This window comes from Triturus cristatus, chromosome 12 (genome assembly GCF_964204655.1).
Source record: "Triturus cristatus chromosome 12, aTriCri1.1, whole genome shotgun sequence".
NCBI lineage: Eukaryota > Metazoa > Chordata > Amphibia > Caudata > Salamandridae > Triturus > Triturus cristatus.
Genome location: NC_140595.1, coordinates 576,833,091 through 576,860,195, shown reverse-complemented (window position 1 = coordinate 576,860,195; position 27,105 = coordinate 576,833,091). Strand labels below are relative to the sequence as shown.

The 27,105-nt window shown below is 48.1% G+C and overlaps 1 protein-coding gene across 6 annotated transcripts in view; it reads right to left on the bottom strand.

Annotated features, from left to right (window-relative positions):
* ANKRD27 (ankyrin repeat domain 27) overlaps positions 1–27,105 on the bottom strand; it is a 595,879-nt gene that overhangs the window by 45,818 nt on the left and 522,956 nt on the right. For all 6 annotated transcript variants that reach the window (XM_085639132.1, XM_085639135.1, XM_085639137.1 and 3 more), the window contains one exon: positions 20,308–20,395. In XM_085639132.1, the coding sequence (XP_085495258.1) occupies positions 20,308–20,395 (88 nt within the window). The remainder of the gene's footprint in view (positions 1–20,307; positions 20,396–27,105) is intronic.

Here is a 27,105-nt window from a genome sequence, read left to right as displayed (position 1 = left end):
TGGGATCTCCAATGCATTCTTTCGGAGAGTCGAATACCGAGGTAATCGAAAGTGCCGACTCTCTCCAGGGGTATTCCTCCCCGGGTAAAGTTATGCCTAAAAGGTTTATAGGGGTTAAATGTCATCAGCTTGGTCTTATTGGTGTTAATAATCAGCCCCCTGGAGTTACAAAAGAGCTGAAACCTGTCCAGGAATTTTGCAACCCTCCTGGGGTCTTGGAAATCAGCAGTGTATAGTCTGCAAACAGGAGAGTAGGTACCCTATCTCCTGCCAGAGCCGGGGCGTCAGCTGGAATTTCCTGAAGGGAGCTAACCACCCCATTCACATATAAGGAGAACAGGGTTCGTGCCATAACACAGCCCTGGCATACTCCCCTGTTCACAGTAATCCTGTCAGTTTTTTGCTCTTGTGACCCCATCTCACTTGTGCATAATTACCTTCGTGCAATTGAATCAGCAAGTTAAGTATTAACGGAGGGATGCCCATCTCGCCCAGGATTTACCACAACCGATCGCGAGAAACCAGGTTGAAAGCAGTTTTCAAGTTAATAAAAGCGAGGTAAAGACTGCCTCAACCTACTACGACTACCTTCCAATAAAGGAGAAGCAGCCTAAATGCTTGGTCAATCGTCCTGGTTTGTCCCTGAAACCCGCCTGATAATGGGAGAGGACGTTCTCGTCCTCAGCCCATAGTTGGATTCTCTGCAGCCACACCCTGGCAACTACTTTTTGAATAGCATCAATCAAACTGATAGGTCGGTAGTTGGCAGGGTCCTCCCAAGATCCCTTTTTGAAAATTGGCACCACCTTGGCACCCTTCCACGATTCGGGTATGGGGAATCCATTAGAGATGGAGTTAATTAAAAGCGTGATATATCTTGTCCAATTACAAGGATCCGCGAGAAATCGGTCCCCAGGGAGACCATCTGGTCCAGGAGCTTTTGTTTGGCACTATTCTTTTGATAGCCACTTCTACTTCATTTAGCGTAAAGAGATGTAGTGGAGTCAGGGTTTTGCGTGCACACATTGCTATGTTAGCATAAGCGCTTTAGAAGTTAAACGCCATCTTGCCACTTTGCTGCTTTTGCACACAACACTACAGGTTGCTGTTATTACAACTAAAACTGCTTGCTTGTTTGCTTTTTCTTCACATGAGAACGGTGTGTTGTTCACATCCTTAGACGTGCACCGCGACCTTAGTCTGAACACTGTGCAGAAGCCGTCAAGGTCAAATAACAATGTATGCTGTTGAATTCGGGTTGATCGGCCCACGCTCTAGACACAACAAGCACACAGCTGCAAATATCTGAAGCTCGGGTGCCTTTAATATTGCATTTGCATGCATGATTCAGGCACTTGGAGAAATCTTTCCAGACACAGAGAGCAGAGCTGATCCTGTGATGTGATTCACCTAAGCTGATTTTTGCGGTATGGGGTTCCCCATTCAAACCTAGAGACCTTCTATTAGTATATAAAACTAGCTTACTAGCGAAGGGAGGGTGGTTAAAGGTATTATAGGACCTGTTTCCATTATCATTATAATATGATTTCTCCCTACTTTTTCTATGGAATTGTAACAATGCTGATGGTTTTTATTTCTAATCATTTGTCTGCTTATGTTAGCCAATGTACTGCACCTTAGAGCACGTAGGTAAAAATAAACATTTTAAGCGTTTCCGTGTCTCTGATTACACTTGTTGTGGACTGATATGAGAATAATAACGAAAAGGTGTTTCTGATTCCCACCATTCCTGAGAGTACTCCAAGTCGCTTGTTCTGGTTTGTCTAATCATTGGTAGCTTCAAGATGATACGGAGAACGAATGAGACACTGGTGATAGTAGGATAGGGGTTCTGGGTACTGAGGTGAGTTTTTTGGTACACCACAATTCACTGAGGTCCTGGTTTCCTGTGCATAGTTCTGTGCATGAGCAGCATCCCCGCAACAGAGGTCGCAAGTATTTGGGATGAGGAGGGTACTTAACCGATCATACGGCCCTTCTTGGCAGGTTGCGTCTGCCCCCGAATAGAGTTTCCTAAAATGATCAAACTAATCCGGACTCGAAAAATGATTAAGAATTGGGTCAGGGTCTTTTCTGTCCGCCCCCCTGACAAGGTCGCAAAATAAATTAGCATCCCTTGCTATGCTAGCGTCCTTCAGATCCAGCCAGTGGGATTCTTCCCACTTCAGCTTGGCACAAAGCAAAGCTGCTTTGTACTCCTTCCTAGCAATTTGGACCAGAGGACAATTTTTACTTTGAATAGCAAGGGCTAAAGCTTTCCTTTTTTGTCTACAGTCCTTAGAGAACCAGGTCTGCCCACTTTTTGGTCGCATATTATGGAAGTTGCGGCTAGTTGCTATTTGGAAAAAAGACCCCATCTGCTCTACAGTTCTCATATACATTTCTAAGACCTTCTCTGGGGCATCAAACTCACTAGATGCCTCCTGTAAATCAACAATATTCTCTCTCAGAACTATGCAAAGTCATAGAATGCAATGGTGTGGATTAGAGTGGTGCATAGTAGATTGCAGTGGCATAGAGTGCAGTGGTGTAGAGTGGCAGACTGCAGTGGCGTAGAGTGGTGCAGAGTAGAGTATAGTGGTGTAGAGTGGAGTGCAGCAAAGTGCAATGGCATAGAGAGCAGGGGAGTGCTTCAAAGTGCAGTGGCGTAGAGTGCAGGGTAGAGTGGTGTAGAGTATAGTGGTGGAGAGTGCAGTATTGCAGAGTGTCGTAGAGTCCAGTGTTGCAGAGTATAGTGCCGTAGCATGTAGTGGCATAAAGTGCAGTAGAGTAGAGTACTGCAGAGTAATGTGGCGTATAGTGGAGTGATGCAGAGTAGCGTAGTGGAGTGGCAAAGAATGTAGTACTGCAGAGTATAATGGCACAGAGTGCAGTGCTGAAGAGTACAGTGCCGTAATGTGCAGTGGCATACAGTGCAGTGATGTAGAGTGGAGTGCTGCAGAGTGAAGTGACACAGAGTGGAGTAATGTAGAGTAGAGTGGCGTGGTGTGCAGTATGTGGTGTGCAGTATTGTGGAGTGCAGTGTGGCATAGAGGGGAGTAGAGTGCAATGGCATGGGGTTAACAGTCGTGTAGAGTGCATTGGCTTAGAGAGTTGCAGAGTATATTGGCGTAGAGTGCAGCAGCATAGAATTCAGTGGCATACAATGCAAAGTCATAGAATGCAATTGCGTGGATTAGAGTGGTGCATAATAGATTGCAGTGGCATGGAGTGCAGTCGTGTAGAGTGTCACAGAGTGCAGTGGCGTAGAGTGCAGGGTAGAGTGGTGTAGAGTATAGTGGTGGAGAGTGCAGTATTGTAGAGTGTTGTAGAGTTTAGTGGCTGTTAGACCTTTCATCCTTAGGGTGGTCTTACCCAAACCTTTTGCCTGCTTACCTCCTCTTTTTGCTGTATCTTTTTGTTAGCCTTAAGACTGAGCAATTTACCACTGCTGATCAGTGCTAAAGTGCATGTGAGTTTCCTCTAAACATGGTAACATTGGTGTATACAAAATTGGCATATTTAGTTTACTTATAAATCCCTTGCAAAGTGGCATACCATATACCCAGGGCCTGTATTAGTGGGCCTACATCACAAATTGTGCCACCTACACAAGTAGCCTTTCAAAGCGGTCTCAGGCCTGCCCCTGTAAGGCGTGTTTGTGCAGTTTACTGCCACTTCAACTTGGCATTTAAAACTCTTTGCCAAGCCATAAACTCACCTTTTATTACGCATAAGTCACCCCTAAGGTAGGCCATAGGTAGCCCAAAGCGCAGAGTGCTGCGTAAGTAAAAGGTAGGTCATGTACTTTTAAGTTCTGCATGTCCTGGTAATGACAAAACACTCACTACTGTGAGGCCTACTCCTCTCACAGGCTAACATTGGGAATTCCTTAATACACTTTTAAGGTGCAATTATTGATTACAAGGGAGTAGCTGTATCATGCTTGATGTCTTTGGAATGGTAATGGCAAATCCTCTTTACTTGTAAAGATGGATTAGACATTACTATTTTAGAAATGCCACTTTTAGAATGTTGACATTTCGCTGCGCTTACTACTCTGCCTGCAGCCTGTCTCCAATACACATCTAGGGTGGGTGACAGCTTCACTTTGTGCATTTCCTCTAAACAGCCAAAAACACAAGAAAGTTAGGTGTGTCTGAGCACTCATCTGCATTCTGATGGCCCTTCCTACACAGAACAGGAGGGAGGAGCTAACACTTGCGAATGAATAGGTAGTGTCCTGTCCCCACACAACGGGCTAATTATCCCCTGCTGACAGACTGGAGCCAGGGCTGGGAAGAAAAGACTTCTGTGCACTTCAATGACCCTTCTTTGAAGCCACCCCACTTCAAAGGCACAACTGTGTATAAGTACTGGGGCTCTGACCCCAACAAATCAGACACTTTTGGAACTACAACTGGGCCCTGTCAGAAGAACTGCTGTGCTGCATCAAAGAGTGACACTCTGCTGTACTGCAAGGTTTGTTTTTCTTCTGTGCTGCCCTACCGCCTGCCGCTCTCTGACCCTGCCAAGGAGAGCTCGACTTTGCCCTACAAATGAAGTTATCTCCAAGGGCTTGTTTGCTTGCCTACTGTTGCTTGAGGCTCTGGGCTAACAAGGCCTCTACCCCTGCTCCTATGCCTGGTTCACTGGAAGTGGACTCAGATACTTGCACCAGGGAGATCGACATATCTGCAGTCTGCATGTAGCAGAAAAGGTGCATCGACCCTGTTGCGGGTATAGAACTGGCACATCGCACTCTGAACTATCTCATTGCGTCCAGAACCACAGCTTTTGCACCCAGGCATCGCCGCCACTGCATGAAGGAGATAGGCGCATTGCCCCTCCAGCGTGGATTAGCCCGCCGTATTTTCTTCTGAACCACTGCACTTGGAACTGGTGCTTCGTTCAACAGACTCAATGCATTGCTGCCATGTGTGAAGAAAATCAATGCATCACCTGAACTGCAGGCCAGACATCGACGCAATGCTCCTCTGCACCCTGCATCTCGCAGTTGCGACCAGATCAAGGTTTACCGGTCCTGCGTGGCTCTTTTCCCTGGCCTGTGCTCCATTGCGGTCAGCCTGAACTGTTGACTTTGCCCAGGCCCAGCACAACCAGAAAACCCCCCATAGGCACTTCGTACTGCTCTTAAGCGCTAAAGGAACAAGTTACTTCCCTTCGGTAACGCTTTTTCTGGTGGATACAGTATCTGCCTGTGGATTCCTCACCTTATGAATACCCCCTGTGCCAGCATTCCGTGGGAAATTCTTTCCTAGCTCTCCCACGTCGACGAGGACGTCGCAATAGCACGGCTCCGCTCGAGACACCATATGAAGTCATCGGAGCCATAAGAGGACCGCTTCGGTGTGCTGACGTCAGTTCCACCCATTTTTTCTGTGCCACCGAGGGAAACGGGCGGACCGACACATTTTCCAATGCAAACATAGCATACCAAATATATACATATATATAAATTCACAAATGCATAATCAATAAAGACATAGAGAAATAGCAACTGAATAAGCATTTCTCATTATTAAAATATCAACATGATTAAGAAATATTAAGATAAAATATTTTTGGGTAGAAACAGGTGGACAACAGGGAGGCGGGCGGGACAGTGAGGAATCCACAGGCAGATACTGGATCCACCAGAAAAAGCGTTACTGAAGGTAAGTAACTTGTTCTTCTGATGGATACTTCTGCCTGTGGATTCATCACCTTATGAATAGATTCCCAAAGCCGTACACCTCTTGGAGGAGGGTGTCCACCTGACTAGACCAAAAAATCTTGCTAAACAGAACGAGCAAAATGGCCATCCCTCCTAACCTCAGAGTCCAAGCAGTAATGCTTCGCAAAGGTGTGGAGGGAGGCCCAAGTTGATGCCTTACAAATTTCAACAACAGGAACACCTCTAGCCAAAGCAGAAGAAGTAAACTTAGCTCTGGTGGAATGAGCTCTGATACCTTCAGGAGGGTCCTTCTTGGCCAAGGCGTAGCAAATCTTGATGCACAAGATAATCCACCTGGAGAGAGTTCTCTTGTGCACAGCCTTGCCTTTCATCTTCCCAACATAACCCACGAAGAGCTGATCGTCCAGCCTCAGATCTCTTGTCCGATCCAAGTAAAAGCTGACAGCTCTCTTTGGGTCCAAACAATGCAGTCTATCCTCCTTGGAAGGGTGAGGGGGAGGATAGAAGGTAGGTAAAGTAATGGATTGTCCCAAATGAAAAGGGGTAACCACCTTGGGAAGGAAAGCAGCCCTGGTCCTTAAGACCAACTTATCTGCATGAAGGGTCAAGATAGGAGGTTTCGAACTAAGAGCCTGAGGCTAACTTACCCTCCTAACCGAGGTAATGGCAATCCAGAAAACCGTTTTAAAAGAAAGAAGCCTCAACGGGCAAGTATGAAGAGGCTCAAATGGAGAACCAATTAAAAAGCTAAGAATGAGATTCAAGTCCCACTGAGGCATAATGAAAGGTGTGGGAGGGAACTTATTTGTAAGGCCCTTAATGAACCTCATGACAATGGGGCACTTAAATAAAGACGGCTGGTTCGGCAAACATAGAAAAGCCGACAACCTTGCTGTGCCAAATAAAGTGAAAACTCAAAAATATTAGACAAACGGGTCTTCAAAGGGTCAATGTCTCTCTCTCTGCACCACCTAACAAATCTGGACCATCTGGAAGAGTAAACAAACTTAGCGGAGTGTTGCCTGTACGATAAAATAACATCCACTATATCCGGCGGGAAGAAGAAGGAACTCAGGTTGCCCCATTCAATCTCCAGGCATGAAGGTGCAGGCTCTGGAGGTGGGGGTGAAGAACCTGCCCCTGCGAGAGGAGGTCTGCCCTGAGAGGGAGACGAAGCGGAGGGTGCGATGAGAGGTGAAGTAGATCTGTGTACCACACCCTTCTTGGCCAATCCGGGGCGATCAACGTGACTTGGGCCCGGTCTTGGCGAACCTGCCTCAGAACCCGAGGAATCAAGGGTATGAGAGGAAACGCATAAAGGAGTTGTGAGCTCCAATCCAATTGAAACACGTCCCCCAGCACTCCCTGCATCGGATACTGGAGACTGCAGAACGGGCAGTGCGCGTTCTCGTGAGTGGCAAACGGGTCCAACCGAGGAGACCCCCACATCTGAAAGATGCGACTGACCACCTCCGGATGAAGCCGCCACTCGTGATCGACCGAGTAACGCCGACTGAGACTGTCCGCATGAACATTGAGCACACCGGCCAGATGATTTGCAAACACACAAATCCGATGGTTCTGAGCCCAGGACCAGAGTCGCAGAGCCTCTTGACAGAGACGAAACGACCCTACACCTCCCTGTTTGTTGATATAACACATCGAGGTAGTGTTACCGACTGACCGCAAAGGGAAGGGAGGAAGGCCTTTAGTGCCAAACGAATCGCCCACAATTCCAGCAGGTTGATATGAAGCAACCTTTGCTCTGGACACCAAAGACCTTTGACCTCCAGATCCCCCAGATGAGCACCCCACCCTAGAGTGGAGGCATCCGTGATCACTGTGGCCACCGGTGGAGGAGGCTGAAAGGGCTCTCCTTGAGACAGGTTGCCCTGCAAACTCCACCAAATCAGCTCCGCTGCAGCTTCTCTGGAGATCTTGACCTTCTGCCCGAGATCTCCGTTGTGCTGATACCACTGCCTGCGGAGGCACCACTGGAGTGTCCTCATGTGCCAGCGTGCATGGTTGACCAACAGAATGCAGGAAGCGAACAGACCGAACAGGAATGGAACAACCGCTCCATCGTGAAATAAAGTAATCATTTCCTGTATGTTCGACACACAGAAGTGTCCAGTATTGCTCCTATGAACAGGCTGCGCTGAGAAGGCACCAGGTGAGATTTGGGTACATTTATCGAAAAACCCAAATTGAATAACAGATGAGCTGTTACCTGCAAGTGGCGCGAAACCAACTCTGGAGACTCCGCTTTCAACAACCAGTCGTCCAGGTAGGGGAAAACAGGAACCCCTGGCTTTCTGAGATGAGCCGCTACCACCGCCATCACCTTTGTAAAGACTCAAGGTGCGGACGGAAGACCGAACGGAAGAACCGCAAACTGATAATGTTGCAACGCTACCGTGAACCGGAGATACTTCCGATGCGACCTCAGGATGGGAAGATGAAAATAAGCATCCTGTAGATCGATGGACATCATCCAGTCTCCCTGTTGCAGCGCAAGGAGAACCTGAGCCAAGGTCACCATTTTGAACTTCTCCTGTCTGAGGTAAAGGTTCAAAACCCTGAGGTCCCTGATCGATCTTAAGCGACCGTCCTTTTTGGGACCCTGACCCCTTTCCTGCTCCGGAACCACCTCTATCGCACCTTTCTGAAGCAAGGTAAGAACCTCCTGCTGTAAAAGCAGTAAGTGGTCCTCTGAGCACCAACCCTGGCGAGGAGGGTAAGGAGGAGGAAACTCCAAAAAAGGAAGGGAATACCCATTCTCTACAAGATTCAAGACCCAACGATCTGACGTGATCAGTCTCCACTCTTGTAGAAAATGGGACACCCGACTCCCTGCCGGACCAACATGTTCTAAGATGGGGGATCTAGTACTGCTTTCCTGATGTACCAACGGTGGCGGGAGGGGAAGTAGAAGAAGAGGAGGAGGATTGTTGTTGAGCTGCACCACTGAAGCCTCCTTTGTTCCTCCCTCTGTAAGACTTATACAAGGGATTCTGCTGTTGTTGGCCCTGTTGAGATTGCGGACAGCCATGAAAGGAAGCCGATCTCCCAAAACCACGATACCGCTTGTAGCCGTACCCTCTGGACTGCACCTGGAGGCCTAGAGACCTTGCAGTAGCCCTGCTGTCCTTAAAACGCTCTAAGGCTGAGTCCGCCTTGGATCCAAAGAGCTTTGACACAAAGGGCAAATCCAGCAAAGTCGCCTGAACATCAGGTGAGAAGCCCGACAAACTAAGCCAAGCCTGCCTCCTTACAGCCACAGAAGATCCCATCACACGAGCCACAGAGTCCGCAGTGTCCAGGCCTGATTGAATCACATGACATGCAGCAGCCTGCAAATCAGAAAGGACTTCCATGAAATTAGCCCGATCCTACTCAGGCAACTTAGGAGCTAGCTGCATGACTGAGTACATTAAAGCATGTATATATCTTTCGAGAAGACAGGTAGCATTAGTGGATTTAAGAGCCATACTCGAAGAAGAGAACACCTTCTTCGCCGCCTGCTCCATCTTCTTAGAATCCCTATCACCGAGAATGGTACGGAAAGAACCAGAAGACTGCTTCGAAAAAGAAGCCTGGACTACAAGACTTTCCAGCGTAGGATGAGAGGATAAAAAAAGCCGGATCACCACGAGCAAGCCTGTACCTCCTAGCAATGGAGCGAGAAACAGCAGGAGCAGACAAAGGCTTCTGCCACACCTCCAATATTGGCTCTGGCAAAGCATCCATAAAGGGAAGCAACGGTTCAGTAGAAGATGAAGAAGTAGTAATAACTTCTGTAAGAATGTTAAATTTCACCTCAGCCGAGGGAAGCTGTAAACCAAGCAAATCTGCCGCCTTCCTTATGACCACGTGATAAGGAGCAATGTCTTGCACCGCACCAGCAGTAGCAGATGGGAGATTATACTCAGGAGAAGTATCCAAACCACTTGCCTCACGGAGGCCCTCAAACTCATCCATGGAATCAACAATCTCCCCTTCCTCCTGATCAGTGCATACTCTTCCTCTTCAAGGATCCTCTGCGCCTCACTACAAGAGCGCTGCTTAGGAATCGGCGGCGCCACATGCGACGTTGGCGAAGCCATCTACTGCGTCGACGGAGGAGCATTGACCTCGACGCCGATCGAACTCGAGTCGGCGCAGAATCAACAGCCGAAGGAGTCCGTGGAGCCGGAGTGGAAGAGCTCGGCGCCGGGAAATGCCAAGCCGGAGTCGACTGCAAGATCGGCATAAAGGGTGCCTGAGGATAAAATTGAGGAACACCCAAGTTAAAGGCCAAAGGACCCACGGGGCCTGAAGGCGCGCCGGATGGAGCAGATGCCCTGGCAAACATGCCAAACATGGCATTAAGGAAATGCGAAGAGTCTGAACCAGGAGCAGGAAAAGCAGGATATGGATCCGTACCTTCCTGAGGTCGAGCTAGAGGCTGCGGAGCTGGGGACGGCGCCCGCACCGGAGAGGACAGTCGGCCTGGAGATGACTCCCTAGGTACCAGACATCGCTGGAACCAGTGAGTCTTCATGTTGCGAAGAGCCCTTCGAAGCCGGCGACTTCGCAGCCGGAGATGGAACCGGCATCACCTGAGGAGAAGGAGAAACAAAGTCCTTCCTTCGATGCCATTCAGCAGGAGTCGGCGACCTCGAACTCGAGGCCCTGGCCTTCGAAGAACGGTGTTGAGAGCCATGCCTCCTCTTGGATTTCTTATGCTTGCTCGACTTCGATGTGTGGGACGACCAAGACTTCGCTCTCTTACTACCGCTCTTCTCCTTTTTGGCTTTGGCCATGAACAACTTAGCCTCACGTTCCTTAATGGCCTTAGGATTCATCTTCCTGCAGCTTCGACACTCCTCGACGTCATGGTCTGAAGATAAACACCAGAGGCAATCTTCATGCGGGTCCGTGATTGACATATGCCCGCCACACTCCCTGCAGGGCTTAAATCCGGTCTTCCTGGAAGTAGCCATCAGGAAACAAACAAGAGATACAAAGTTATTCTCGAAGAAAATGGAGAGCCCTAAGCAAAATCGTTAAGCGTCGACGGTGCGGAAAAAAGGGAACTGACGTCAGCACGCCGACGAGGTCCTCTTATGGCTCCGATGACGTCATACGGTGTAGCGAGCGGAGCCGTGCTACTGCGACGTCTTCGTCGATGTGGGAGAGCTAGGAAAGAATTTCCTGCGGAATGCTGGCGCAGTGGGGTATTCATAAGGTGAGGCAGAAGTATCCATCAGAACTCATTTTATTCTTTAAAAATTCATAACTTCTACTCATTGGATTTTTGTCGTTTTGGTCTTGATTTATTGATTAAATGATTGTCTATTATTCTAAACCTATGTGGAGTATTTTTGGGGTGTTTTCGTTGTGTTACTGTGTGAACTTTACACATTGCCTCTTTAGATAAGCCTGACTGCCCTCTTCCAAGCTACCCGAGGGTGAGTACAGGTTATCGTCTCGTGTGTATCTAACTTACCCTGACTAGAGTGGTGGTTCCCCACTTGGACAGGGTGCATATCTCTGCCAACAACGGACCCCATTTTTAACAGTGGAGGAGAGTACAATGTTGCAGAGTAAAGTGTTGTAGAGCGTAGTGGCGCAGAGTGGCGATGACAGCAGTGGCGTAGAGTACAGTGGTGCACAGTACAGTGCACTAGAGTGGTGTAGAGCGGAGCGGTGTAGAGCGGAGCGACCTAGACTGGAGCTATGTACAGTCGAGCGGTCCTAAACTGGAGCAGTGTAGAATGAAGCGACCTAGACTAGAGTGGTGTAGAGTGAAGCCGCCTAGACTGGAGCTGTGTAAAGTGGAGTAGCCTAGAATGGAGCGGTGTAAATTGAAACAGCCTAGAGTGGAGCAGTGTAAAGTGGAGCAGCCTAGACTGGAGCGGTGTAAAGTGGAGCAGCCTAGACTGGAGCGGTGTAAAGTGGATCGGCCTAGACTGAAGGGGTGTAGAGTGGAGTGGCCTAGACTGGAGCGGTGTAGAGTACCATGGCCTAGACTCGAGCGGTGTAGAGTGCCATGGCCTAGATTGGAGCGGCGAAGAGTGCTGTGGCAAATAGTGTGTCCTTGAATGCAGAGGAATAGAGTAGAGTGGTGTAGAGTAGCGAGGCATGGAGTGAAGTTAGCAGACATACAGTTTCCCTGATAAAAGTATACAGCGGTTAAATAATGTGTGGAAACATCATGCCCTAGTGAATTGATTTTTTATTTTTTTCAATTTTGTTTTTAATTTATAATTCTTTTTATTAAACCTCGTCGACAAAACTCACCATATTGACTCAATGAGCGAGAGACTAGATATCTTCCAGTTTTCCAACCTGGGTCCCAGAGAAACAAGTTACAATGAACAGCATATGACAATTAGGGGGTTACAAGAGTCTCATTTTCATTCAAGGGTGTCGGTGGGGTACACATATTCCCTCTGTATAAGTTCCAAGGCCCCCACACCCTGTTCCATTTCCTGGGACACCCTCTGGCGATATAGACTGATTTTTCCCGGTACATGCACCAGTCGATTTTCTCCTCCCATTTTCCCAGTGTGGGCGGTTGATGGGGCCCCCAGTTTTGTGCAATGTTTCTTTTCGCGATCATTACTGCCAGAGTTGCCCATTGTTTAGTATAAGAGGTAAGGTCAGTCAGTTACCAAATGTTTAGGAGGCACCTGCGTGCTTCTGGCTGTAGGTTGATGGTGAGCACCTCACGTAGAGTGCGATGTATGGCATGCCAATAAGAGACTGTATGTGTGCACATTCCCATATGATGTGGATAAAAGTGCCGACCTCCCCACATCCACGTCTGCACTCCCTACTATTTGCCCTGCCCATACGGACCAAGCCCGGATCTGTGGTGTAAATCCTGTGTAGGATTTTGAGCTGTACTAAACGTAGTCTGGCCTGGACCGCCACTTCTCTTGGGGAGGAGACCGCCTCCCGTCAGTTCTCCTCATCCAGTTCTAAGCGGTCTCTTATCCATTTCACCTTTAGAGATTGGAGCGGTCGTCCATATTGTTAATTCATTTTTTGTAGATCAGAGAGAGGTTTTTTTCTGGAAGGTGGCCATCGAGTAGTCTATCCTCCAAGGGGGAGGCATCCGGGAGGGGAGACTTACTGGTAATATGAGTGCGCAGGGCATGTCGAATTTGGAGATACCTATAATACTCAGTGTCCGCCAGTCGATAATTCTGTTGGAGGGAGGCAAAAGGACCGATTTCATTGTTGACCCAGAGATCCTTAATCTGGGAGATTCCAATAAGGGCCCATTTATCAAAGCCCTTGGATTGCCAGAGATTTTCCAGCCTTTCGGAATTCCACAGTGGGGTTGCCAGGGTGAGTCTACGGTCCCATCCCAGCGATTTGTTAGCCACGTGCCATATGTGGACCGAGTGTGCTGTCGGCCCAGTGAGTGGGTATTTACGGGGTTTAGAATAGAGTGCTCAACTGAAACCCACCCCCTGGGAGGAGCCATCTGTCCATGGCATACCCCGGGTCATCCAGGTGCCCATACACCCCCTGGTTTATAGCCGCCAGATGGGTCGCCCAATAATACTTTTTAATGTCTGGGAGACTGATGTCCCCGTCATACCAGTTGAGGGTGAGCTTGGTTAAGGCGATTCGGGGTTTACCATCCCATAAAAAGTCTCTTTGGAAATTCTCTATTTCTTTAAAATACGATTTGGGAACTGGATCCATTGAATTCTGGAGGACGTATAGAAAGCGGGGCAATGCAATCATTTTAAAAAGGACAGCTTTACCCAATAATGAAAGGGGCAGGGCCTTCCAATTTTTAATGTCGCTTTTCAGTCTCTGTATTGGTGGTAAGAGGTTGCGGGCAAAGCGGAGCTCGGAACTCGGCGTGATAAAAATGCCGAGATATTGGAAACCATCCGACGTTATCTGGATCGGGCAGCCCCTCGGGAGAACGGGCGGTTCTCCCTGCAGGACATAGACCACGGACTTGGACCACTTTATAGTGAATCCAGAATATCTCCCAAACACTGCAAGGATGTCCAGGAGGCATATTAAGGAGGCTCTCGGGGAAGTCAGATATAGCAGAATGTCGTCTGCATACAGTGATATCTTACCTTCCCAGTCCAGGGACCAACGCATACCACGAATCACTGGATCTCTGCGGATCCAAGCCGCCAGGGGCTCCAAGGCTAAGGTAAAAAGAAGCAGCGATAGGGGACACCCCTGGCGTGTGCTGCGACTTAGATGGAAAGCTGGTGACTTGCGGTTGTTCACGACAACTTGAACCATGGGATTTGAATATAGTAACTGGACCCAGCTCACGAAAGTGGGTCCGAATCCCAATTTGTCAAGTACAGCGAAGAGATATGGCCATTCTACCATATCAAATGCCAGAGTGGCGTCAAGAGATACTAGTATTGCTGGCTCTAGGATAGTTGTTGCTCTGCCCAGAACGCCATGTAGTCTGCGTAGATTTAAGGCGGTGTTCCGATGGGGCATGAAGCCTGACTGGTCGGGGTGCACTAGGCGATCAATTACTTTTATCAAGCGTATAGCCAATAGCTTTGCCAGGATCTTGGGTTCTGTGTTAAGCAATGATATCGGTCTATAAGATGCACAACTGGTTTTGGGTTTACCCTCTTTGTGGATGACCACGATGTTTGCGATCCTTTGGTTAATAGGAAGCATCCCTTTTCCCCTGCTATCTACGAACATTGAGTGGAGGTACGGGGCTATCTTATCCGGTCGCAGTTTGTACAGTTCGATTGGTATGCCATTGGGACCCGATGACTTCTCCGAATGTACCTCCCGTATCGCCTGTGCCACTTCATCGCTCGAGAAAGCGGACTCAAGATATTCGCGATTTTCATCTGTGAGAGTGGGGAGCTTGATGTCACGGAGCAGGGCACTGTTGTCTTCGGCAGTGTACTGCCCGTTCGTGTGGTATACCGTCTGGTAATAGTCTGCAAACTGGTCAGCTATTTTCTGTGGGTCAGTGCCCTCATCCTGCAATTCAGGTACTAGACAGGCAGCCCATTCCTTCCTATCCAGCCATGCAATTAACTTCCCAGCCTTGTCTCCGTGTTTATAAATTCTGCCCTGAGTATCCCTCCGCTGCGCCCTGGCTCTATTTGTTCCTATGCTTTTGAAGTCGTCTTGTTTTAAGTTCAAGAGGTGTAATTTTTCAGGGGTCACTGCCTGCTCTAATTCTTCTTCCAATCTAAGTACTTCGTCTTCTGCCCGCAATAAATCTGTTTGTCTTTTTTCTTACTCGCAATCGGGGATAGTGTTTCCCTGTGGATAACTGATTAGTAGGCTTCCCATAACGTTTGGGCTGATTCCCAATCAGATGTGTTTCCTGTAAGAGGATGACATCCGGGGCCTGTCTCTTGATATATTGATGGACCATGCCGCGCTTGATCTTGTCGCCAAGTCCGTTGACGTTCCAGCTGAGGACTCCAACCCCTATATCCCACTGTGTACCCATCAGTGTTTAAATATTGCAACCGCTCCTGCTCTGTAGCACATGTTGGTGTGGTCGATAAAACAAACCCTACATACATTAATAAAACTCAATAACTTGAACATTCCCTCCCAACCTTCCCCCTCCCTGCTCCCCTGCACTCTGGGCTCCAAACTGCCCATGATTCAACTTGCAGAGTGCCTGTCGCCCTACATAGTAACTAAATGTAGAAAAATGGGGTACGTGGTGCCCCCATCTCCCCCAAACACAAACAATACAGATTGTGCAATCCCTTACATGCGAATTAGATTGCCAGTCAATGCTACTCTGGTGAAAGGCTCGTAGCTTTACAGAAGTGTCTGCCAGTCTTCCCCGCAACGGTTCCGATTCCCCATCTATGTCAAGGTAGCTTGTAGGCCCGTTTCAACTGCACCCCCACCCACTGATTCACCACCCCAACGGTTTTAACCCAGTGTCCCATGAAGTGCAAATCAGCGATTTTCCAGCCAGTCCGCCGCTGATTATGGGTGCTCGAAAAACCAGGCCTTACCGTCCGCCTCCACTCGAAGCCTGGCTGGGAACAGCATGGCGTACTTATATCCTTTGTCTCTCAGTGCCTTCTTGATCCACAGAAAGGAGAGTCTTTGTCTCTGGACCAGCTGGGTGAAGTCTGGAAAGGTGGTTATTTTCGCGTTTTCGTATTTCAGAGGTGGCCCCGTCCGGGCATGTTGGAGTATTACGTCCCGATCTCAGAAGTTGAGTAACCTGGCTAGGATCAGTCGAGGTGGGGCCCCGGGTTTCGGCCGAGTCCCGGGGACTCTATGTGGTCTCAATGACAAACAACTTCCAGAGCCCCCTTGGTGGCAAATGATTCAGGATAAGATCTTTTACAAAGAGGTCCGTGGCCTGCCCCTCCGATTTTTCCGGGACACCTAAGATTCGCACTTTGTTACGTCGCAGGAGCCCTTCGTAATCATCCAGCTAGGTTTCAGCAAATTTCCGGAACTGTTGCAATTCTTTGACATCTGTCTGCAACTGGGAGGTATCTTCTACTAGACTTGCGGTTGTAAGTTCCACTTGTTTGACTCGTTCATTATTTTTATGCAGGTCCGCCTGGAGTAGGTTGACCACCACGGTAATGGCGTCCATCTTGTGTTCCAGCGAAGTCTTGATCCCGTCAATCGCTTCTAGGACATCCTTAAGCATAGGTTCTGGGTCTACCTTTCCTTGTGCTCCTCCGCTCTTGTTCGTGGGGGAGGGTTCAGGTATTGACGTTTTGGGGAGTGTGTATTTGTCCAGTCTGGTCTGCTGCCTCTGTTTGACGACATTGCGCCTTGATTTCTCGTCCCAGGTGGTGCATCAATGGTGATGGAACGCCGCAAGGATAGCAATACTGAGTTGCTCCCAGCGTTGAAGGCGGACCCGTGTGCTTGTCTGGGTTCTGTGTGGGCTGACCAATGCCCCGATATGGTTGGACCAGGAATACGGTGGCTAATGAAGTTGTGCGCCGGGAAGGATGAATGGTGCGTATGACGCGACTGGGTGCACTAGAGGTGCTCTCTGTGGAAGCAATAAACAGGGGCGCACCCGTGGGAGTCGCATTTGTCTCAGCTCAAAGTATTTGCGACTGTAATGAAGCAGTTGCAGTCTCGGTGGCCACTCCCGCCTCGTGCGTTCCTGCGGCTGTTGTTGTGAGGTGGTGGGCGTTGCTGCGTTACCAGTCTCTATGTGGGGCCTTCGCCTCTGCACTCCTCGGGTTCCTCACGATGCCACCATCTATGGAGGGGAAGGTCTCCGGTCCGACCGTCGGGGCGGGGGTCCCAAGGCCAAGAGCCAAGCAGAGGCGCCTGTACTTAGTCTCCGCCTCTCTACAGGGTCATGGCTCTCTATTATTCTCCGCGGGCCGCAGTCCCTATATTCCACTCTTACGGGCTCGACTCATGCCTTCTCAGTTTTCACCCCAGTGGAGGGGAGAGGGGAGGGGGGAAGAACTCTGGGCGGCCCCCGGACGACCGATGTGCCACTACTTGAACTCCCTTACAACAAACAAATGATGGACGGAATGCTGACAATGCAGACATTCTCCCCCAGTCAAGAGATCTGGGTTAAATCCATCGTTCTTTTGCCCACTACACCACCCCAGTTTAGACATGGCCATATGCAAATCAGTCTTGACCCTGTGCCTCATGGGAACAGTCCAGCCCGAACTGCCAAGCCATGTCTTCCCTGGACCGGAATCAAGCATCCTAGGACCGGTTTCTGGCTATCAGCCATCATCAGCCAGGATAGCTTGACTCCAGTGGCGAAGTGAGCACGGGTCCCACGTCTGGGAATACCCATCCCACTTAGGGCGAAAAGCGTTACAACAAACAAATGATGGACGGAATGCTGACAATGCAGACATTCTCCCCCAGTCAAGAGATCTGGGTTAAATCCATCGTTCTTTTGCCCACTACACCACCCCAGTTTAGACATGGCCATATGCAAATCAGTCTTGACCCTGTGCCTCATGGGAACAGTCCAGCCCGAACTGCCAAGCCATGTCTTCCCTGGACCGGAATCAAGCATCCTAGGACCGGTTTCTGGCTATCAGCCATCATCAGCCAGGATAGCTTGACTCCAGTGGCGTAGTGAGCACGGGTCCCACGTCTGGGAATACCCATCCCACTTAGGGCGAAAAGCGTTACAACAAACAAATGATGGACGGAATGCTGACAATGCAGACATTCTCCCCCAGTCAAGAGATCTGGGTTAAATCCATCGTTCTTTTGCCCACTACACCACCCCAGTTTAGACATGGCCATATGCAAATCAGTCTTGACCCTGTGCCTCATGGGAACAGTCCAGCATTCCGTCCATCATTTGTTTGTTGTAACGCTTTTCGCCCTAAGTGGGATGGGTATTCCCAGACGTGGGACCCGTGCTCACTACGCCACTGGAGTCAAGCTATCCTGGCTGATGACGGCTGATAGCCAGAAACCGGTCCTAGGATGCTTGATTCCGGTCCAGGGAAGACATGGCTTGGCAGTTCGGGCTGGACTGTTCCCATGAGGCACAGGGTCAAGACTGATTTGCATATGGCCATGTCTGAACTGGGGTGGCGTAGTGGGCAAAAGAACGATGGATTTAACCCAGATCTCTTGACTGGGGGAGAATGTCTGCATTGTCAGCATTCTGTCCATCATTTGTTTGTTGTAACGCTTTTCGCCCTAAGTGGGATGGGTATTCCCAGACGTGGGACCCGTGCTCACTACGCCACTGGAGTCAAGCTATCCTGGCTGATGACGGCTGATAGCCAGAAACCGGTCCTAGGATGCTTGATTCCGGTCCAGGGAAGACATGGCTTGGCAGTTCGGGCTGGACTGTTCCCATGAGGCACAGGGTCAAGACTGATTTGCATATGGCCATGTCTGAACTGGGGTGGCGTAGTGGGCAAAAGAACGATGGATTTAACCCAGATCTCTTGACTGGGGGAGAATGTCTGCATTGTCAGCATTCCGTCCATCATTTGTTTGTTGTAACGCTTTTCGCCCTAAGTGGGATGGGTATTCCCAGACGTGGGACCCGTGCTCACTACGCCACTGGAGTCAAGCTATCCTGGCTGATGACGGCTGATAGCCAGAAACCGGTCCTAGGATGCTTGATTCCGGTCCAGGGAAGACATGGCTTGGCAGTTCGGGCTGGACTGTTCCCATGAGGCACAGGGTCAAGACTGATTTGCATATGGCCATGTCTGAACTGGGGTGGCGTAGTGGGCAAAAGAACGATGGATTTAACCCAGATCTCTTGACTGGGGGAGAATGTCTGCATTGTCAGCATTCCGTCCATTATTTGTTTGTTGTAACGCTTTTCGCCCTAAGTGGGATGGGTATTCCCAGACGTGGGACCCGTGCTCACTACGCCACTGGAGTCAAGCTATCCTGGCTGATGACGGCTGATAGCCAGAAACCGGTCCTAGGATGCTTGATTCCGGTCCAGGGAAGACATGGCTTGGCAGTTCGGGCTGGACTGTTCCCATGAGGCACAGGGTCAAGACTGATTTGCATATGGCCATGTCTGAACTGGGGTGGCGTAGTGGGCAAAAGAACGATGGATTTAACCCAGATCTCTTGACTGGGGGAGAATGTCTGCATTGTCAGCATTCCGTCCATCATTTGTTTGTTGTAACACTACTTGAACTCCCGGCTTCCGCTTCCCATACAGGCCTCAGTTCGACCGTGTTGGATACTATGCTCCCGATTGATGTTGGGGGCCCCCCACTGCAGGGTCGTGTTCCGAATGCCTTACGACCAGTGGATTGCACGCACAATCTATGGATATATGCGCCGGATAGATGGGGGGGGGATGATAGGAGAAGCAGAGCTCTGCTAAGCTGCGGCCATCGTGCTTCGCGGCTTAGCCACGGCCCGCATTGATTTGTTTTGATCATGCGGGCCGTGATATTAGTTTCTGACACTTCAGAATTATCAAAAAATGTGTTTCATTTGGGCTTTTCTACTTCTGAAACATTTGCACAGTACATTTAAGGACATTTACATGTTCTAGAAAATATATTATACAGCCATCATTAAGCACTCCCCTAGAGCCAGCATGAGTGTCGCATAATTACTCTCACTTTGAAGTCAAAGAAAGAAAAGTAAACCCCATGCTCCCTCAGAAGACAAACTCTGACATTTAACCTCTGTCTTTGAATGCACCGCAAATGTGACAAGTGAAGAACAAGATTTAAAGGCCAGTTTACTGAAATTGAGCACTGGTGGAAGAATACAGTGAATAGTGTTTGATAGGAAGGGATAAACTCGAGCTGGACAGCCTGAAACATATAGAGCCAGCAAACAGAAAGCAAGCAAAAGTGAGTTACAAACCCATAGTAAACAACGGACCTAACTGCATTCTGAAGGAATCTTTCCGAATGTCTCCCAAGATGTCGTAAGCAAACTAGACAGCTGTGCTGTCTAGTAGGCGTAGACCTAAAAATACAGCTTTATGTTCCATCTGTAACAACCACTGGGCATTTTAGTTTTGTTGTACTTCTCCACTAAATGGCATCATGTCACTGCTTAAATATGAAACTCGCCACACGAACAGAAGACTAACGGAAGGAATGCACACAGTCCAACAAAGTGAATGAAATAAAAATACCCACACAGGTCACCATACTCACTTGTTAAACTGATTTATCGACTGGACAAGGTGTGCACGCTTCCTGCGCACCTCATCATCTACCATTTTCTGTCTTGGGTTAGAAGATGCTTTGAAAAGAAAGGAAACACGGTCATCTTAAAAATTCTTGCAGATAAACTAATTACTTATTATGAAATTCTCCTAGTTACCACCAAAATTCTGCTTTGTATCCTTTATAAAAACACATAGCATCTTCAGCCAGGCCCCAATACTTTTCAAAATAATAACCACTTGTAAAATTGTAAGAGCTGTAACCTTCTGGTTCACGTGACCAACACCATTTCTAACCTGGGTGAAAGCAGAACAAATACCCGCATTTTAGGTTGAGACATAAGCAGCGCGCATGGCCTATTCTGCAAGGCATGCTGTAATACCTTCAGGGGGCATTGAACACGCCCCCACTTTTTGAATGGATGCTTGGTCTGCCTTTAAACATTGTATTGCTTTCATTGGTGAACAGTGTTAATTTGTCCTACCTTGAGGATGTTTTGTTACCATCCTTTCACTAGTGGCCATATATTTTCTTTTTCTGCACTACCTTTCTTTCTGCCCTCTCCTCGCCACTTGTGGGAGAAGGGCGCTGCCTCCAGACCCTGTTCTCTTAATCTCTCCGTGCCTTCCACCAACACCTCATGCTTGCCACTGTGGAAGCATCTTTTATTAATTACGATTTTAAGCAGACCCTTATTTATTTATAAACTGCGCCGTTTAAACTTTACATTCAAGGAGCAGAGCTGAGCGCCACGCTCTGCACGGAGCAGTGCAACTCCCCCCCTTTTGTTGGTTGCTTCCCCTGTAACTCTCACTACAGAGTGGCAGTGGCTGCTAACCTTCCATCGCTGCTTATGTAGTCCTGCAGTTCATCAGGCTTATTAGGGCAGATTGGATTCTCTCTTTGGTTCCTTTCCCAGTAACTATTTGTATATACCCGTGTCAGTGTCTCTACTTATTTCTTAATCTGCCTCCCTTCCAAGATGTCTACTTGTCATGCATCAGGGGGCACAGTCTCAGCTTGCACCAAATAGCTCTCACATGTGCGTCTTACTCTCGCTCCGCACTCAAGTTGCCGAAAGTTTTCGGAGCATGGATTGGCATGTACAGCTCCTAGGTGGCTGTTATGAGGAGATCCTCTTCGGATACCGGGTGGAGAAGCTCCATGGGCAGGTACAGAATGTGTTGGCAAAGCTATTGTGTTTCAAATATTTGGATCTGAGCTAAGTAGCTACAGTGTTGCACTCGCCTGGTGTATTTGCCTATTTGGCTGCCACCGACCTGTTAGTTTGGCATATTCTGGTGCTTCTGTTGAACGTGTCTCAGTGGTGCATGTGTATTCGTCAAAGGTCATGTTCATGTGTATTCATGCGCATCTGTTGTGATTTTGTGTTTTATTGGGCATCTGTACTGAGTGCTGTTCAATCCCAACATGTTTTCCCGGTCAGTTTATACACCCCCTCTCCATAAGTAATACCTGTTGGGTTTGGATTGGAGTGTGGAAGCAGGAAGAAGCCTGAATGTTTTCATGAGTTATAGAAGCACTGTTAGAGAGCAGAGCTGGGGCGTTAAGCTTTGACCCTCAACCAGCGGCCGAATTGCATAAGTATGGAAATAGTGATCCTGAGCACGGTGGAAGCAGGATCAGATATGCGATTGGTCTTTCACCTACAGGTACTCGAGCGTAAACTATAATGCACACCCTTTAAATAAACAAATTCATGCAAGTTTAATTGTTATATGGGAGATGCATTTTTCTGGTAGGGAAGGTAAGTGGGGTTAATGCAATCACGTCAGATGTTTGTATAACTATATAGGGGGAGGACTGGGGCCCTTGCAGAGGCCTGGCCTCTCTGCTGGGCCCATCTTGGGGCAAGGTGTCGATAACCTGGCTTGATTCCCCCGTGCAGCGCGAGATGTACCTGCAGACTACCACAGCTGTCTTCGCCCACCACCACCCGTTATTCTACCCCTGCAGCCAGCACCAGCACTGGGATCCCTCCAGGCCCAAGAACACTGCCAGTGAGTGCACCTGCACCCTGATGGCCTGGATGAATGAGTTACGCAAGTACCCCAGCGATGGCGAGTAGATCATTCTCTGTAAATATGTAATATATAATTGTCCAACCCTAATCACTTCAGCTTTCCTTAAAATGTAAACTTGAGTGAATTTGCAACTTGAATATTTGTAACTATAACCAATAGTATATACAGTAGACATATGTAGTCACTACCATTCTTATGCAAACTTAGAGTTTATCTGTTTCGTATCTTTATGTAATTCATGTACTCGGATGTTCTTATATGATGTAACTGGTTCTATTGTAAAGAGTTCGGACACCCTCAGGTAAAGGTTGTGCTATTTAAAAACACATAAATAAATAAGTGGTACGTCTTATGGATCCTGCGGGGAGTGTTGATGCAGTAAAGGATGGCGCCTCCAGCACTGGGCTCATTGGTGCTGTAACTGGCTATTCATGAGCCGGTTTCGAGGAAGCTCTTGGTGCTGACGGAATCTTCAGAGCCAAGTAAGTCTTCTATGGTGTCTTTGACACCAGCACCGAAGGTGTTGTCGGAGTCAAGAGCACAGGCTTCTTTGGTGGTTTTGACAGCTGAAGCTGCTTCTAGCCCTCTTTTCGATGCAGACCATGGCCCTCTTGGAGTGGGGGACCGGAAGCCTTATGTGTGGCTGGTGGGCTTGATGCCCGACCCCCTCAAAGGTGGTGCTCAGCCGCAGCTCGGAGACTGGCAATTGAAGGAGGAAAGGAAGTCTTCAGCTAGTCATTGGGGGCTGATTGTTTCTCATCCTCAGAGTGCCAACTGAGCTGAAAAGTAACTCACAAGGGTGCCGGGCTGCAGTTCCGCCTCAACATCCTAATTTTCCTATGAGGCAAAGAACCTTCAGCTGGATGCGCCGTTGGGCGCAGAGTCATGAAAATAATGTAGCATTTTCTTAGAGCGAAAGGCGAGGCAGATGGAACAGGGGGGTCCTGCACCGTTTCGTTTGCGTGCTCCAGGGACAGACCGAGGTGGCAAACCTGGTGGAGGTTTGTCCAGGGATACTGGAGTTCTTTCTATCATGGATCATTCATTCTCGGGGTAAAAGACTACAGAGTTGGCCCCAAAGAGGCAGAGACCCTAAACGGGGTGTTAAGTATTTTTCAGAGGCTGAGATTCGCAATGCAAACAAAATGGTGCAGGACCCCCGATTGTCAAACCTAAGTAATCCAAAGTTTGGAGAGTGTGACTGGACCAAAAGATGATACCATGAGGCTTCGACCCTAGAGACACTGCGGAACCCAACAGCAGAGAAAAACCAATCTAACAAAGGAAACGATGTCCATGCAAATTACGAGTCATAGGTCGAGTCAGGTCGAGTCAATACTCAATAATTCTTCGAATGAAAACAAGTTGCACATGTCTGAGCCCAACACTAGATGGTAGGAGTATGCAGAGCGTATGTATCTACAGCTACACATGCCCCAAACAAGTAGATTTTTCGTTTTCTGTAGAACCTATTGTTCAATTGCTTTTGTTATTGATTTCCTTAGTGCTGCTCCACTAATACTGACTGCTTATAAACACGGCAGCCATTACTGAATGGAATTCCTAAAACTGCATTATAGTTTTAAAGCATCTCTGTAAGCTTGGGAAATACACAACAGTGCACAGACATTGGAACGATGGAATGAGGCAGGGGGCACAGAAACACAGCACACAGTTCGTGCACGCTGGTGTATGTAGACGTTTGAGCTGGGGAAAGTGATAGCTATTTTGAAATGTAGATATTTTGTGTGGACAGTAATAAGTGTGAAAGAGGCAGATGTCAATGCAAAATTGTAACCCCCACCAGTGCAAAGCTTATCTAAAACTGGTCCACAGCATTCAACCATGAAGGACTTGGGATGCTAAGGCCTCTATCGATCTGTTGACAATAATTATCCTTGGTTTGCTGGAATATATAGTTTTATGCTGAATGACACGTATATTAAGACCTTCTAAAGGCTTTTATTTTACAACAAATTGATTGAACGGTTACTGATTCAAATGTAAAATGTCAATTAATATTTCTAAAGTGCATTGGTGTCTGTTGTCCCAGTTAGCAATATAGGATTTAAAATGTAAAGTTCCAGCAATAATGAAAAGCACTTTTTGGCAGGAAACGTATGTATGCCAACATACACATTTAAGAAAGTGGTGCACTATGAATGGCAGTCCAGTGCTGCAGTTAAAGATTATTTTGGTCATCTTCACATTTTAATGGAAAACAAAAAAGTGGGCTTGCTATCTGGTAACGTTTTGCAGATATGAAACCTCTATGCCCTTAATTATTTTTTAGAACCAGGAAAAATCCTTGCAGAGGCATTTCATATTTTTTTTCGTATTCTTCACAAGAAAAAAAGGACCCTCTCATAAAATATTTGGCCTAAGGTGTTAAGATTCAGCTCCTGCCAGCAAGTACTACAACATGCACGTCTAGGCTTTCAAAAAGTTGTATTGAAGCCCAAAAGCGTGGAGTGGGTGAAGCTAGCAATGTTACAGAGCTTTAAGTTCAGCCAAACTTGATGATAAACTGACAGTATTTTGAATCTCAGCTGTCTGAAATAGAAGTGTCGGCATGACCTTTTTAGGAGCTTCGGGACAGATTTAGATCTTGACGGGAATGGTCCCGCCGTCGCTTTTTTGCTGGCCTTCCCACCTGCTGCCTTGGCAGTCCACCCGCCCCATTTTAGATGTTAGCAGGGCATTGAAGGGAAGACCCCGCGGTCCCGCCTACTCCTCAAAAATCAGCCCCCTGCATCAACAGCATCAGAAGCTGAAGCAAGTGTTGGTGGGAGTCCTGCTGAGATTCCTGCTGTCCAGGTTATGAAGTGCCTTTCCGTTAACCCGTTCGCCGCGGCAGGAATTCCGCCGCGGCGCTGGGGGGGGGTTTGGGGGCAGCGTGGTGGCGCTGTGCTTGTGACGGAACCGCTCCGTCATGAGCCACAGTTGAGCTGTGCTCATGACGGAGTGGTTCCGTCACGTCTCCGCCCACTGCGCTAATCGCCCGCACAGGCGGGGAATTAGCGCCGCGTGGGCGGAGCGGCGGCCAACGGCCGCAGCATGACGGAACCACTCCGTCATGAGCACAGCGCAACCGTGGCTCATGACGGAGTGGTTCCGTCATGAGCAGGGAAGGGGTTAAGGCAACTGTGGCAGGGAAACCTCCAAGCTCGGGCTGGAGGAAACGAAGAAAAATAGGTGAAAACTCACCTTTTTTCGGGGTCCCACCTCTGATTCAGTCTTTAACACCATTGCCCAGGCCCTCGCAGTGCTGCTGCTACTTGACCAAGATGCTCAGCCACCCAGTTATCGCGGGATTCTAAGGTAGGCTTTTGTGGTAGGTGTGCGTGTACAGTCAATGGTGTGTCTAGGTTGTTGGCGTGCAATGCTATATGTAACAACAATGGCCAGTACACATTACCTACATGTACATATTGACATGTACATAACATATATGTGTACTGGGAAGTAAATAAGTGGTACTTACCGGTCTCCACGCCACCATTGCCCCACTATGTCAGGACTCCACTGCCAGTACAACAGGAACATCTAAATTGGCTCAGTGCAATACTATCGGCCTGACTGAGACACAGTACTAGACAGCAGAGAAGACCGCCACAGCGGCGGTCTCCTGTCTATCGCCACAACATCTAAATACAGCAGGTCAACTCTATGGAGAACTTGGGACTGCCGCGGTGGGCTGGCGGTAAGTCTGCAAAGATCTAAATCAGGGCCTCAGTGACATTGCCCATGCCTTGATACTCAGGAAAAACCACCCAATAGTCATTACTCTCTTCCAGTGCTTAATTGGTGCTGATGCTGAGCACCGGCACTTATTTCTCGGCTGGGTCTATGACAACTATGGATGTGTTTGTAATTTTCATTTAATTGCACTTATGTTAAGGAGCCCTCTCAAACCCGTTGTAACTCCACCGATCTTCTGTGGCACTGAATTTATATTCTATGTGTAGTAATGTTTTTGAAGAACCTGTCACTACACAGAGGCATGTTTCTGTTTCTTTCGTGTTGTTTTAGTCTTTTCGGATTCTGTTCACACTCACAATTGATTAGCTATTTCTCACAAACTGGGTCTGTCTTTCATCTTCATCATATTCACGTTACGCAATCTGACGTTTAAAAAACCATGGACGGCACTTACGCCTAGTTTTCACTCTTGCACCAACACAGCAGCATCTGTCTTACGGCCCGTTTCGAACAAGGACAGGTAACTTGATATTCTATTGGGGTCATTTCCTTGGTCAGCTATATAAAACAAGATGTGTTCACATCGTAGATCTGACCAGCTTATTATTTTTATTTTACTAGGCAGTTTACGTGGTTTGCCTTGATTCCTTTGCGCGTGCTGATGTGTATGGGATACAGTAGCAGTGTATTTCACACTTTGTCCACGTTGTTCCAATTCGAGCGAAGGTACGCCCTAATTAAATCCACCATTTATTGTTTGAGGCATGGCCTTAGTATAAACACACTGTCAGGAAACTTTGTCCTAAAGGCTTTCGTCACCATTTTCTACTTTGGTGAAAAATAGTTGATACGTTGTTTTTTGCTTTCCAGGTCGAAAAATTATTTTTTATTCCAAACGTTTGAAAGACTAGGCTAATGGGTATGAACCGTCAAAAGACTACTTATGAAACAAGAACAGTTAACATAGTTCCTTTTCTCTTTTTAATTTTATCAGCAGAAGCATACAGAGAAAACAGAAACTTTAGTACTTTACTAAATA